Raw genomic sequence first — 15,000 nt, 5'->3', positions numbered from 1 at the left:
GTTGTCAAGGGCGAGATCCGTCTGCCGGGGGAGTGGGTGGGGGAGGACGGAGCATTAAGAGAAAAAGCAGTGTCAGGAAAGGGCGGAAAAAGCGGAGGAGCAGCAGCTGGTGAGCAGTAGGACGGAGAGAAGTAAAAAGGTGACACGGAAGCGAGCCGGTGAGCGAGTGAGGCGGGCGTCCGTCACGACAGGCGACGCCAGCGCGTCTCCGAGTCAAAGACGGGGTCGACTGAGGAAAAGTGGGAACGTCGGCGGAGGAACAGCAGGACGAAAACAGCAGACGGAGAAACCGGAGAGGAAACAAAGGAGAGCAGAGTCGGCGGAGAGCTGACTTAACTCCATCCACTTCTCCCTCTGAGAGTGTGAGAGTGAGTGAGTGAGTGAGTGTGTGTGTGTGTGTGTGTCTGCACTGTGAAGATTCTTCCAGCCTCCACAGAGCTGCAGAGAGGCAGGACGGCCAGCGCTGCCCCCTGGCTAGCACGGCTAAATATAGCAGGCGGCCAAAACACTATCATCACCCTCCAGACAGGAGAGGAGAGGAGGAGGGAGGAGGAGGAGAGGAGGAGGGAGGAGAGGAGGAGGGTGGAGGGAGGAGAGGAGGGAGAGGAGGGAAAGGAGGAGAGGAGGAGGGAGGAGGGAGGAGCAACTCTCAAGGCCTCGCTGGATCAAAGTGCCTCTCAGGAAACAGGAGGAAGAAGGAGGAGGGAGGGAGGGAGGAGGAAGAGTGTGAAGAAGGAGAGCAGCCAGACCTCCAATCACAACACCACCACCTGGAGAATCAATAACCTGCCTGCAAACACTTCCTGCTGCTCCCTTCAGTCATCAACCTCCTGCCTTCTGTTATTGCTTCTCATCACAGTCCTGCCTGAAGTTGGAATTCCGGCCCGGAGCGTCACTCCGGAACCTCGGAAGCTGTTTCCCGGCAGGTTCATGGCAACTCCACCTGCTGCGTGCGTCAACGCCTCAGCTACTTTCCCCACCCCCCCCCGGTCGGCCTCGCGGTACCTGTTTCCGCAGCTCCTCGGCGGCTCTCCGCGGCGGCAGCCCATTGGCCGAGCCTCGTGCCAGCGCCAGGGCCTGCTGCTCCCTCAGCTGCTCCCGCGCCTCCGCCCGCTCGCTGCGCTCCCTCAGCAGGGGCGGCGGCGGAGGCGGAGGGGGCGGCAGCGGCGGCGCCGCTTCCCTGCCGTGGCTTCCCGCCTTGGGTCGGGGGCTTTCCCTGGTCCCTGCTGCTTTAGCGTGGCTGTTGAACACTGCGGAGGACACACACACACACACACACAGGAAGTTGTTAGACGCTGGCCACGCCCCCCTAGGATCCCATACGCTGGCTGGAGTTGCGGTCTTCAGGAGTGCCACTTCCCATCATGCCTCCTTAACACACGTGATGCCTGAAGATGCATCGGCCAATCAGAACGAGCCATGAGGTCACACCGGGAAAGAACTCCATGACTTAAAAATCAACAATGTGTTCAAAGTCAAAGGTCGTCCCCAGATCCCAGCTGTGTATTGTTGTATTGCAGTCTATTGGAAACATGCTTATAAAGGTTGCATTTATGGCTGCAGTACCTCGGGTGACCACTGGGGGGAACAAAACATTTGCCGCACTGCCGTATTGTATTGGCATTCCGGTGTGCAAAGCCTAGCGTGAATTTACACCAATTAGCCGACATAAGTGTTTTTTCCTCCTCCTCCTGCGCTTGTTAAACCCTCTGGCAGCCGACCAATCGGCCGAGTGGAAAAGTCGGCTCTCCGGAGCGCCGCCATTCCCTCAGTCAGCAGAGTGCGCACGCTTTAAAGTGTGAGCATGAACACGTCTTTGTCCGACGTGTCAATGAGCCTGTTTAACCGGCGTTGGAGGAGCCCCCGGTGGTAGCGGGGTGGGCAGCGGCCGACGCCCCCACTTTGAATGGCTCTTTATTTAAAAAAAAAAAAAAAAAAAGAAAACCAACAAAACTTTATGAGGCTCAATTAAGAGTTTGGCTGCGTCTGGATACACGTCGCCAGGCAGCTGTGGGAGAGAGCGACACCAGGCCACAACGTGGACGCAATGCACAAATATACATTTTTGTGACACCAAACGAGTCTTCCGGCTCCCCACTGGCCATCAGAACTCTGAGAAATGCTGAGGTTTTTAGAACAGGAGCGAGCCGAAGCTCTAGAAAAGCTTTCATCGAGCGGCCCAGTTGGACGAGGAGGCCGAGAAGCCGATGAGCGGCTGACTACTTTCCCGCCTGAGACGTCTCCCTCTGCTTTTTCTTCCACCAACACACTCCACCGCCCACCTCCTCCTCCTCCTCCTCCTCAGGACTCCACATTATTACCCTGCTCCTGCTGCACGGTGGCCCAGGCGGCGTGTTAAAGTGGCGCGTTTGACACCAAATCTCAAGGCTGTCATAAAAAATAAAAAGTGGCGGGCGGCTGCGGCTGCCAACGCAGCATTAAACACCGTCTGAGCGCCGGGGGGACTGAAGCCAGTCTCTTGGCTGAATAGTGAAAGTGCCATGAAGGAGGACGAGGAGGAGGAGGAGGTGGGTGTCTGCGTGTTCTGAACATTCTGACAGATCCGTTAGCCAGGTGACATTCAGCAGGCTGAGTCAGAACATCATCAGCCAGCACACATACAGCTAGCTTCACTTTGTTAGCATCAGTGACACCTAGCTCACTTCAACATCAGCTAGCAACAATTTGGACTACTTGACGCTTCTCAATCTTTGGCTCTTTAAAGTTTGAGGACTGCTACTACTAGTGCTACTACTACTGCTACTGGTGCTGCTACTACTGCTACTACTGGTGCTGCTACTGCTACTGCTACTACTGCTACTGCTACTACTGCTACTACTAATGCTACTGCTACTGCTACTAATGCTACTGCTACTGCTACTACTACTACTACTACTAGTGCTACTACTGCTGCTGCTACTACTGCTACTGCTACTACTACTACTGCTACTACTAATGCTCCTACTACTGCTACTACTACTACTGCTACTACTAGTGCTACTACTACTACTACTACTGCTACTACTAATGCTCCTACTACTGCTACTACTACTACTGCTACTACTAGTGCTACTACTACTGCTACTAGTGCTACTACGAGTGCTACTACTAGTGCTACTACTGCTGCTGCTACTACTAGTGCTACTACTACTGCTACTACGAGTGCTACTACTACTGCTACTACTACTGCTACTGCTACTAGTGCTACTACGAGTGCTACTACTAGTGCTACTACTGCTGCTGCTACTACTAGTGCTACTACTACTGCTACTAGTGCTACTACTAGTGCTACTACTGCTACTGCTACTACTGCTACTACTGCTACTAGTGCTACTACTACTGCTACTACTGCTACTGCTACTACTGCTACTACTACTACTACTGCTACTACTACTACTACTGCTACTGCTACTAGTGCTACTACGAGTGCTACTACTAGTGCTAGTACAACTACTGCTACTGCTACTACTACTACTGCTACTACTAGTGCATTTCTATCCTGTGATTGTTTAGTCCACAGTGACGGCAGCGGCGCAATGAGAGGGAGTGTCTCAGTGTTTCAGCCCCAAACTGTGTCAGTGTCGCTGGGATTGGTTACAGCTCTCTGAGGCCCAGCTGCACACACACACACACACACACACACACACACACACACACACACACACACACACACACACACACACACACACACACACACACACACACACACACTGACTCAACTGTGTATTTAAACATCAGTTTCTGTGTCCTTAACCTTTTCCCTCGTCTCTATTGTCCCCTGAGAAGTCTATCAGCTGGGCTGCCTCTTATCTATTTATTTAGCATATCACAGCCGAGGCGCCGGGCTGCTTTGCAAACAGCGTCGGTGCTGCCAGATAAGAGCAGAGCGGCGAGACGACCGGCAGGCCCCGATTCGTCCGCAATCCCGCTGGAATTGTGCACACGCGGCAGCTCGGGGTTCCAGGCGGCTGACGAGCAGAACTTCTGGAAGTTCTGGAATCCAGACGGCCGCTGCGTCCTCCTGCACCTCCTGCTCCAGAGGATGGAGGAGCCGAGCCAGGCGTTGACCTCTTGAACCTCCTGGCTGATGAAGGGACACTGGACTGAGGAGGTTCCTCACTGATTCCTCGAGGTTTCAATGATTCATTCAAATGATTGTCAAGTGTGATAATAATAAATGTTCCTTTTGATGATTTTTGCCACAACATTCTATCCTACAGCATTCTATTTAAATACACTGTACTGTTTGTGTGTATATTAGACACTCTGTCTTGTCATTCTTTGTCTGACCGCCCTCCTCTGTTTTGTTCGACCTGAGACATTCTTTCTCTCTTCAGCAGCAGCAGCAGCAGCAGATGAACGTCAGACGGAAGCAAAAACAAAGCCGGTTTGAACCTTTTCCTCTTTTTCTCCCAAGTTTTAAGTTTTGCTGCCTTGGAAAAGAGGATTTTAATCTCAGAGGGACTTTCCTGGTAAAATAAAGCTAGAAAAACAAAGTGCACCTGCTGCCCCTGCAGACGTCCAGAGGCCTCTCTCCTGCAGAGATCCATGAGCTGAAGAAGAGGCTCAACCTGAACCTGGACGACCGCACCACTTCTCTGTTGTTTTTACACGTCCTCAGGCTCCTGATTGGCTGACACAGCCTCAACCTGGGAGTTTACAGCGCCACCTGTTGGCCTGCCGTGTGGATTCGGCCCAGGGTTCATATTAAAAGTTGTCGTCTGCAGGACTGCTGTCGTGCAGCGAGCACACACACATCGCTCCATGTATGTTTGCCTACGTGTGTGTGTGTGTGTGTGTGTGTGTGTGTGTGTGTGTGGCGTCACCGCATTGTGAGTACATGTTGTGTGACAAGAGCCCCGGTCAGTTGTTGCAGCGTCTGCATAATCACCTTGTTAGAGCTGAGCCAGCCCAGTGTGAACCTCTGCGCTCCCATGTGACCCCGCCCCTACCCAACCCCCCACCCCCCCACCCCCCCGGATCACTGGGGGTCCTCACCGTGGCCGTTGAGTGGCTGCCTGGCGGGAACTTTGCCCTTGCGCGGTGTGGAGTGGCAGGAGGAGGAGGAGGCTGGGGGCGGAGCTCCGTGTGTCTGGACCCCGACGCCGTTCCGCACCTCCTCCTCCTCCTCGTCACCCTCCTCCTCCAGGTCCTCCTCCTCCTGGGAGCTGCCGAAGTAGGCCATGTTGCTGGGCAGTGCCGCGGAGCCTGGAGGGGGAGTGGAGGAGGAGGAGGAGGAGGAAGAGGAGGAGGGAAAGAAAGAAAAGGAAGTTAAAAGCTAAAAGAAAAATCTGCTTTGGTTTAAGTTACAGAAAAACACCATGAAGTTATTTTTCTTGGCACTGGAAGAAACCTGGAGATCTTAATGAGGCTCAACGCCCCCCCCCCCCCCCCCAACCCAACCCAACCCAACCCAACCTTGAAGCTCTGTGTTCCTGCAAACTGTGCAGAAGACACAAACGCAGTAAACAAGATGAGAGGAGCAGGCACAGAACCCGGCAGGACCGGCCCAACTTGCAGACAGTCTGAAGTGCAGCCAGAACACTGAGCTGTGCGGCCGGCCGGCTGTTTTTCCTCACAATCTGCCGCCGCTGACAGTTTTATTGGGGACGCGTAAACTCTCCTCCTGCTCTCAAATACCTTCAGCATCAAGACTGCTGCCAGCCAGAGCGGCGCAATCCTGGAGCCGCCCACCGCCCAGACTCCTCCCACAAGTCTCTCTGTTGTCCAGTCCAGCTGGACCCGTTTGAAAGAGACAAACTATCTGTCCTGCTCCGTCCACCGTCCACCGTCCCCGGCAGACGTGGGTGCGAGGGCGGCTGCGTGACGTCTGACACGGAGCAGCACCTCGCACCCCGCTCAGGCAGCTGCTGCAGTCACTCGCACTCCAGGAAGTGAGCGGCGGCCAGAAGCACCACACACACACACACACACACACACACACACACACACACACACACACACACACACACACACACACACACACGCACACACGCACAGACGTTTGGTGCAAATCACGACTGCACGTTTGAGATGTGACGGTGAGACAAGAGGCTTCCGATCGGCACGCCAGCACTCAGACAGAGAAAGAGTGTGTGTGTGTGTGTGTGTGTGTGGGGGGGGGGGTGGTGTGGTTTTCATTACACTCTCAGGAGCCGCCGCATTTTAAGAGCATTAATGAGAAGCAACGTGCGATTATACGTCAATTAAAATAAAGTTAATCCCCTGGAAAATGGGCTAAATTTAACAAGGCTGCATTAAGCTATAGAGAATATTGAAATAAAGCAAGAGGCAGGCAGGCAGGCAGGCAGGCAGGCAGGCAGGCAGGCAGGCAGGCAGCGCACTCAGAACTCAGAATTACAATGATTTAATAAGAAGTCTTAAACGAAGCAGGGTGTGACATCTGCGGTTAGCGTGTCTGGGAGCCATGCGACAAAAAGCTAATAGGTCCGACGTGGAAGACACGGCGGCGGCCACTAGTGGTGAGGAAACGCAGTGCGTGCGATGTTCAAGCTAATCCTTAGCTGCGTTAGCCGCCAAGCAGCTAGCTGTTCCCTGTGGAGTGGACGCACGTGAAGGAGCGGAGAATTCAACTCCCAGCAGGAAGACCACCTCAACCCCTCGGTCACTGCACCACAATATGAACTGAAGAGCAAACTAACATGCTAACACTGCTCGTCAAGGAATTCACTGTGCTAAAAAAAAAAAAAACATTTGTGCATTGTTTTTGTTGCCCAAAATAGCCCTTCAATGTTCCTACAGTGGGCCTTTAACATTTGCATTTATCAAAGGAAGCATTGAGTCTGGAAGAGGAGTCGTGACTGACTTGAGAAAAAACAGCAGGTTCACCGCTGCACACTGGAGGAGAAATACACAACAATGGAGAAAACTCTTCAACAACAACAACAACAACAACAATAAAAAGCAGTCCCTAGGATGACGATGGCTCCTCCAGCACAAACACATGGGCCGCTTTAACCAAGAGGACCTGACGGATTGGCGTGTTTGCTGCTTTGGAGTGGAGAACATAAAAGTGCCATCCTGCTCTCATTATGGCCCTGTTTTGCTCTCTGAGGCAACATCTCCCAGCAAGACATTCATTCTGCTTTTAAAGTGCACTAACTGCAGTAATAAGCCGGCTGGGGGACCTGCGGTTACAGCGTCACCATCAATCTGTTGGGGAGAGCCGAGCGGTTACATTTCATACGCTATCAAAGGCCCGTCCAAACACTGCAGGAACAAAAGATCAATAAATTAGGGGGGGGGGGAGCCCTGGTAATAATCCATCATGTTTTGCCTTGGATCAGACTTTCCCCCCCCCCTTTTTTTTTTTTGTTGCCTGCAGCGGCTCTGCCAGTTTCTAATGAACTCCTCAGAGAGCTGGAGGGGAACCAACACCCAGGGTGGCAGCGGCTTCACGTCTTCTACCTGCTTCTGCTTCCACTTCTGAAGGGGAAAAGTGTCTGGGCATCGTCGGAACCGGACTGCCGGGGACTCGACCCACCCACCCACCCGCTGTGTGTGTTTTGCGCGTTGCGGTCGTGAGGTTTCGAGTTTCAGGCTTCAATCGTCTCAAGTCGGACCAAGGGGAATTACAAGCCTGCAGTGTGAGCCAATCAGGAGCCGCCGAGGTCGGAGAGGAGCGACCCAGGAGGACGAGGAGGACGGCTGAGAAGACCTGGAACCCGAGCAAACACATCGCTCACACACACACACACACACGCACGCACACACACACGCACGCACACACACACACAGCCAACAGTCCAATCAGAGCCTAATGACCTGCTTCATTAGCTAAATGGCTGTCATTTGGTGCCTTTACCAGGGGTCACAGGGCCAATGGCTAACAGACCAGGGGGGCCACACAAGGCCAGAGATGTGTGTGTGTGTGTGTGTGTGTGTGTGTGTGTGTATGTGTGTGTGTGTGAGAGAGAGAGAGATTAAAGAGTGGGGGTGGAGAAGCAGCAATGAATTAAAACACTGCAACACTCCAACAGCAGTTGGTAGCAGAAACAACAGAACGTTGATCTGTTCCACACGTTCCAGCTGGGACTCCGCCCACACAAACTCTCCTGACTGGATGAACCTTCTCCAACAAAACTTTGTTTTTTTTGGCAAAAACTTGCTTGCATGCTAGCAACACCGTCACCGTCCTGCTCCCTAAAATGATTCTGAGTGTGAGTCTTCAGTTCCCTGGAGGGTGAAGCTCACAGCGCAGCAGGCCAGTGAGAGGCAGCAGCAGCAGCAAGCTGGGGGGGGGGGGGGGGGGGGGGGGGCACGGCTGCTGGCTGCAGCGGTCGCTCGCTTGTATCTGCGCTGCAAAAAACCACAAAACACAGAGAAAACACTCACACACATGCACTAGTTACTTGTGTGTGTGTGTGTGTGTGTGTGCGTGTGTGTGGAAAGAAAAGCCACACCGCTCGGTCCTTCTCCAAGACCTCCAACAGGGCCGGAGTCCAATCCCCCCCAATTACACCGGCTTTTCATCCACCTCATTCCCACCGCAGACAAATCATAATTAGGTCTCAAAGAGTCTATTAGGATTGTCATTTTAAACAGGGCTCCAGGGTGGGGGGGGGGGGGGGGTCATAATTACAAACCCTCTCCTCTCTCTCCATCCGCCCTTCCTTTGTCCCCTGCACTGCAGCAGAAACAATGGGGACAATTTAAAGAGCCAATCAGGAGAGGCTTTTCCTCTCAGTGTTCCTTCATTGTTTGTTTGGCAGCACGTGCACACAGGAAGTGCAGCCTCTCAACTTGTTAGCGTCAGCAGAGGAAAGGCGGGATTAGGGAGGCGGTCACATGGGACTCCTGCTAAAGTCAACTTGAACCGCCACCACCTCTGCATGCTATGCGGGAGCCCTTTGTGACGTCACACGGGGCTTTGGGACCTCCCTGGACTCAATCAGTGATTCCCAAACATGGAAATTGGAGAAAACAAAAGTAGGAACCTGAATAGAACCTGAATAGAACCTGAATAGAAGCAGTGAGACTCACGAGCTGAGAAAAGCAAAGAGACCCTTAGCCAATTAATAAATAAATAAATAAATAAACAAACAAACAGACGACGCCATCAGCTGGACTCTAATGAAATAATCCTGGAACAGCGACGGAGATCCGAGGTCTGTTCCCGGGATGTAACCTCCTTCCTCTCCCTGTGAGTGGAAACAGATGCGGGAACATTTGTCTCACACGTGTCATCAAATACCCAGAACCCTGGGTTCAGTAGGTCAGGGGTGGAGGGGGCGGGGCTGGGCCGGGCGGGGGTGTGGCCTTATGAGAGCGGAGCAGAGAAACCGGCTGAACCCGGTGAGAGGGGCGGGCACACACGGGCAAACGCACACGCACACACGCACACACACACACACACACACACACACACACACACACACACACACACACACACACACACACACACACACATTTCCAGGAGGAGGGCCAGGTCACTCATTTACTCCTACTCTCACACATACACACCTGTGTGTGTGTGTGTGTGTGTGTGTGTGTGTGTGTGTGTGTGTATGTGTGTGAGAGAGACAGAGAGAGGGAGAGAGGAGAGAGAGAGAGAGAGAGAGACAGAGCGTCTGGCAAAAAGTACAGAAAAAGGACAATTAGTCTCCAGTTTGTTGTTTAAAGTTTGCACTAAATTGATGCCATCTGAACGGCGGCTCTCACCGACTGCTGCCCCCCGCCTGCCGACAGGGGCACTGCAGCCTGCAGCACACCAGAGGCAGACTGTCTGGCTGCCACCCAAATGGATTTCTCCATGGATATAAACAGCCAGCCAGAGGCCCGGGCCACACGTAAACACCATTCTGAGGAGGCAGACAGTGTGTGTGTGTGTGTGTGTGTGTGTGTGTGTGTGTGTGTGTGTGTACGATGAGCAATAAGATAACAACAGACTATAGATCCTCGACGGTGTGGGTAGCGTGCAAGCATGTCGTACTTCCTTCCTTCCTTCCTTCCTTCCTTCCTTCCTTCCTTCCTTCCTTCCTTCCTTCCTCCCTTCCTTCCTCTCTTCCTTCCTTCCTTCCTTCCTCTCTTCCTTCCTCTCTTCCTTCCTCTCTTCCTTCCTTCCTTCCTTCCTCTCTTCCTTCCTTCCTTCCTCTCTTCCTTCCTTCCTTCCTTCCTCTCTTCCTTCCTTCCTTCCTCTTCTCTTCCTTCCTTCCCCCTCACAGTCAACACTAAACCTCCTCTCAGTCTTGCGACCACGTTGCATCACACGCCGCCGCATTAAAAAAAAAATGCCAAAGGACTGAGATGTTGGTGGTGCTGACAGAGGAAAAAAACAAAACAAAAACCACAAAACTGACGCGCCTGGGTAACAAGCAAGAGGGGCGGGGCCACGAGCCGCAATTTCACACCGCCAGGCGTTAAAGAGGAAAAAAAGAAAGAAGGAAAATTGCCTTGCAAAGTGTTTGTTTGGCCTCTGGTCGCTAACTTTAGCACATTAGCTGCTCCGTGTTTTCAGCAGCTTTTGTGACGCTGCCAGAGCGAGTGACGGAACGCAGCCTCTGAGGCGGGTGTGTGTGTGTGTGTGTGTGTGTGTGTGTGTGTGTGTGTGTGTGGTGTGTGTGTGTGCGACGTTTAATCTGATAAGATGAGCAAACAGCGGCTGTGGCGGCCGAGTGTTTACACATCGTGAATGTTTGACCTGAGCCGAACCCTGGCTGGGACCGGCTGGGCAGGTTTAAAGGTCCCCCAGCAGTATCACACACACACACACACACACACACACAGACACACACACACACACACACACACACACACACACACACTATTCTTGTTCTCACTCTAATTTGCTCCAAAACTGGATCCAGAGTTTGGAGAAGGCAGAGAGAAAAACAAGAGGATGTGTGAGTGGGCGGGGCCAGCAGCGATCTGGGTGTGTGGTCGCTGACCCGGAGAGAGGCGGTGGGAAGTGGCGGCGGTGAAGAAGGCGTTTTTCCTCACCGCAGGGGGATTTTCAGTGCACGGCCGACTGACACCTCGTTGTTAGGAAATACCGGCAAAATTCAATTGGGCCCAACGTGGAAGATTTAAAGTGTCAGGCGACTGCAGGGAATGAATGGAATGTGGACATAATCCCACGCAATGTGACAATAAAATAAAGTCATGAGGAAATGCACCGTCTGTCACAGGCATTCTGGAAGGGAGACATTACTCAGCCCCAGTGTGTGTGTGTGTGTGTGTGTGTGTGTAGGTGGTCAAGTCACTGGAGACACACACACACCCTCTGCAGTCTTACAGGGGGGACTGTGGGGGAGGGGCTTCCGATCAAATCAAAGGACACGACTCCCTTTGACAAGATTAAGTGGCTAATATGGCCGCCGTCCTCCTGGGCCGCCTGTCCCCACATAGCTGCAGGAATGCTGCGTGTGCACACACACACACACACACACACACACACACACACAGACACGCACACAATGAGGCGAGCCAGCTCTATAAATACGGCGGTTAAACAGGGAGCGGCAAAGCGGAAACAGCCCAGTGGAAAACCATTCAATCGTTAGCTTAGCAACCTCAGTGCTAAAATTAGCCTGGGTAGTGCAGCAGAGTACTCGCACACGCGCACCACGCACACACACACGCACACGCACACACACACACACTCCTCACCTTAATGACCAGCAGTGAGAGCAGCAGAGCCACCTCCAGCTCATTAGTCCTGCTCTGTGCTGGCGCGCCGCAGCGTTAGCTTAGCATTGGGGCGCCGGGGCCCAGCCTCCACTTCAAAGTATACGGGCCTCTATATCGTTAGCCTACGCAACGCTCCTGGCCTATATATGCAAATCAAAGGCCCCCTTCAACACTCGCAACCCTCCAATTAAACTCCTTTTCCCCTCCAACTGGAGGCTCTGAAAGGTGAAGATGCCATCCCATAATGAGACTGTTCTCATCAGGAGGAGGGGGAGTGGGGGGTGGGGGGGGGCATGTGTGGCCGCCGCGTCCCCGTCGCTCTCGACTGTGAGTTTTGCTCTCGGGAGGCTGCAGCCTACTTTGTGAGCCGGGCTGGAGGTTAATAACGATAACAGTAAATTAATCTCAAGCAAAGCTCCTTCATTTCTTTTTTTTTTTCTTCTCTTTTTTTTGCCGCCGCCTTGGAAAAGATTTCCTTTTGGCCGCAGCTACGCACTTGATGAGAACGAAAAGGGCCCTAAACTTTACTGCTGCTACTCAGCTCTTCACTCCTTAACACTGCACATTAGAGCGCAGGTCTGATCCCAGAGCAGCTGCAGAGGAAGAGCAGCGAAGATGAGGGTTTCTCCTCCCAGTGTATGAAGGTCACTGTGCTGCTTTACATCTTAAAGGAACTGCATTTCACTGATTCAGCTCCTCAGGTTCCTCCTGCACAGCAGGGGAGCAGCCAGGGCTTGTTTCCAGGCCTGCTCTTGTTGTTGTTTTTTTTACCACAATCTCTCTGATAAGTGGCGCAAGCAAAAGAGGCATTGGCTGATAATAGATATTTTAGACTTTCATATATAACTTTGCACAGTATTTCTAAAGATTGGTGCAGATGAAGGCTGCGATTGTAGCTAAACTTTGTGAAAGCTTTGCTGGCGGTGGATGAAGCAGCAGGGACGATCAGAGGAGCGTCTGGGAGCTCCTGCTCTTATTTCAGCTGCTGGATGTAATGATATCAGTGCATTACCACACACACACACACACACACACACACACACAGAGTGCTAACTATGCCGCTAATCAGTCTGCCACTACTTTTGCACTTCATTTCACATCAGAGGTGTCGCTGAGCGTCTGCCGGCTGCTGGTGCCACGCTGTCAGAGCGGGAAGCACAAACTGCTGCTGCTGCTGCTGCTGCTGCAGCGGAGTGAGTGAGTGAGTGAGTGAGTGAGTGCAGGTGAGTCTGTATCAATATGTCTGTCAATATGAAGCTGATCCAAGACTGGCTTCCTGCTCCTCCCGTCATCGCGATCTAGCAGCTACACATTAGAACCACGGGCAAAAACACACTGCAGGGCCCCGAGAGAGAGCGCCCCCTAGCGGCATAACCACCTCTGACGTCGAGGCCCGATGCTCCCCGTCTGCCGCCGAGCGCCTGCTGCGTCTGCTGCGTCCTACCTCTGAGGCAGAGGAAGGTGAGGAAGTCCTCCGTCTTGGGCTTGCGGCGGGACAGGTCCTGGATGGAGGAGGCCAGCGAGGAGGCGCAGAGCGACGACAGCGAGGAGGAGCAGGAAGGGGCGGCGGAGGCGGAGGCTGCGGAGGCTGCGGAGGCTGCGGTGGCGGTCTGGGCGGCGGCCTGGGTGGCGGCCGGCCCGCCATTCAGGCCGCCCGGGTCGGCCACCTTGACAGGCGTGGTGCTGGGCGAGTTGGGCTGCGACTGGGCGAACTTCCTCTGGGCCTGCAGCCGAGGTCTGAGGAGGACGACAGAGACAGGAGAGACACACATGAAGGAGATGGTTGCTGCGGTCCAGTTACAACACAATCACAGCAGCCAGTCCACTGCACGGAGAAAAGAAAGAAGAAGAAGAAGAAGAAAAAGAAAAAGAAAAGAAGAAGAAGAAGGAGAAGAAGAAGAAGAAGAAGAAGAAGAAGAAGAAGAAGAAGAAGAAGAAGAAGAAGGAGAAGAAGAGAGGAAGAAGAAGAAGAAGAAGAAGAAGAAGAAGAAGAGGAAGAAGAAGAGGAAGCTGCTGCTGCTGCTCCTTCAGATAATGAGCTTATTAATATCTTTATCTGATTTTACGCTCCAGGCGCTGCGGAACAGAAGAGGAACCACATTTGTTTCAAACTATTACACATGAAAACACACACACACACACACACACACACACACACACACACACACACACACACACACACACACACACACACACACACACACACACACACACACACAGGCGCAGATCCATAGTTAAATAAGTGGCTAATTACTGTATATGTTGCACAGGGCTTCTGCAGCGGCTGCGATTCACCAGCAGCAGCAGCAGCAGCAGCAGCTCGCCATTAAAAGGCGCAAGCATCTGTTTTAGACACAGGCGGCGCTGTTGTGTTTTTTTCAATTAACACTGCTGCTGCTGCTGCTGCTGCGACCCTGCGGAGGAGGAGGAGGAGGAGGAGAATCCATGGCTGTGCTTGGAAGCGAAGAGGTGAACTTTATGTTTCATCTTGCACTCCTCCCAGCTTCCTGTCCTGTACCCGCTGTTTGTGCCCCCCTGCTATAAAAAGTTCCTGCAGTGACGTCAGGGTGAGTTTCACTCTTCTGCCCCGAGTGTTAAAAAAGGAGTGAGGAGAGAAGACCGAGAAAATCTGCACACGCTGCTGGATTTAGTGTCACTGTTTAATGACAACTTGAAGCAGCCAATCACAGGCTACGAGACTGAACGTCTTCTTCACCTTTCGCCCCGCCCCCCTGCCCCCTCCTCCAAACTCATTAACGTCTGACACGTTTTCCTCCTCCTCACCCTCCTCCTCCTCCTCCTCCTCCTCCCATCACTTCTCTCTTTCTCTGCTCTTTATTTCACGGCTTGCAAAGGACGGAGGGGAATATCAAAGAAGAGGATGTCGGGGAGAAAGTGATGGAGCCATTAGTCACACACACACACACACACACACACATACACACACAGTATCATCACAAGCACACAAATGATAAAAAAGTGTTGAGTCCGTCAGGGGGCCACCTGAACCAGGAAGTGGCCTCAATCGATTAGTGCAGCTGTGTGTGTGTGTGTGTGTGTGTGTGTGTGTGTGTGTGTGTGTGTTCCACTAAGTGTTTGAGGCGGGCAGCGACAGACGCAATGTGATATCCCAGTATTATTTGTCAATTTGCCACGGCAGCGCACTAATGTGAGGGGAAGATGGGATCATGTCTGGAGAACACCCACAATGCATTTGGAGCAGAGCTTTCCATCAGGCTTCAATCGAGGACGCCGGGTGGGAGGGGGGGGGGGACATGCCGGCGTCCAGACGCGTCAATTTTCCCGCGTGGCCGCGACTCGGAGTCGCCGTGGCCGGAAAATTGCAAGTGT

The 15,000-nt window shown here is 52.9% G+C and overlaps 1 protein-coding gene across 2 annotated transcripts in view; it reads right to left on the bottom strand.

Moving 5' to 3' along the window:
- Window positions 1–15,000, bottom strand: part of jarid2b (jumonji and AT-rich interaction domain containing 2b) — a 47,865-nt gene that overhangs the window by 15,392 nt on the left and 17,473 nt on the right. Inside the window, exons 4-6 of one of the 2 annotated variants that reach the window (XM_076016385.1) lie at window positions 13,028–13,386; window positions 4,999–5,208; window positions 1,006–1,250 (exon numbers count right to left, since the gene is read on the bottom strand). In XM_076016385.1, the coding sequence (XP_075872500.1) occupies window positions 1,006–1,250; window positions 4,999–5,208; window positions 13,028–13,386 (814 nt within the window). The remainder of the gene's footprint in view (window positions 1–1,005; window positions 1,251–4,998; window positions 5,209–13,027; window positions 13,387–15,000) is intronic. The other variant, XM_076016386.1, reaches the window with a different exon arrangement.

Source organism: Nelusetta ayraudi, unplaced genomic scaffold, assembly GCF_046127955.1.
Source record: "Nelusetta ayraudi isolate G7.1 ecotype Tasmania unplaced genomic scaffold, CSIRO-AGI_Nayr_v1 ptg000225l, whole genome shotgun sequence".
Lineage (NCBI taxonomy): Eukaryota > Metazoa > Chordata > Actinopteri > Tetraodontiformes > Monacanthidae > Nelusetta > Nelusetta ayraudi.
The sequence above is the reverse complement of the archived record's forward strand: the minus strand, read 5'-3'. Positions and strand labels throughout refer to the sequence as shown.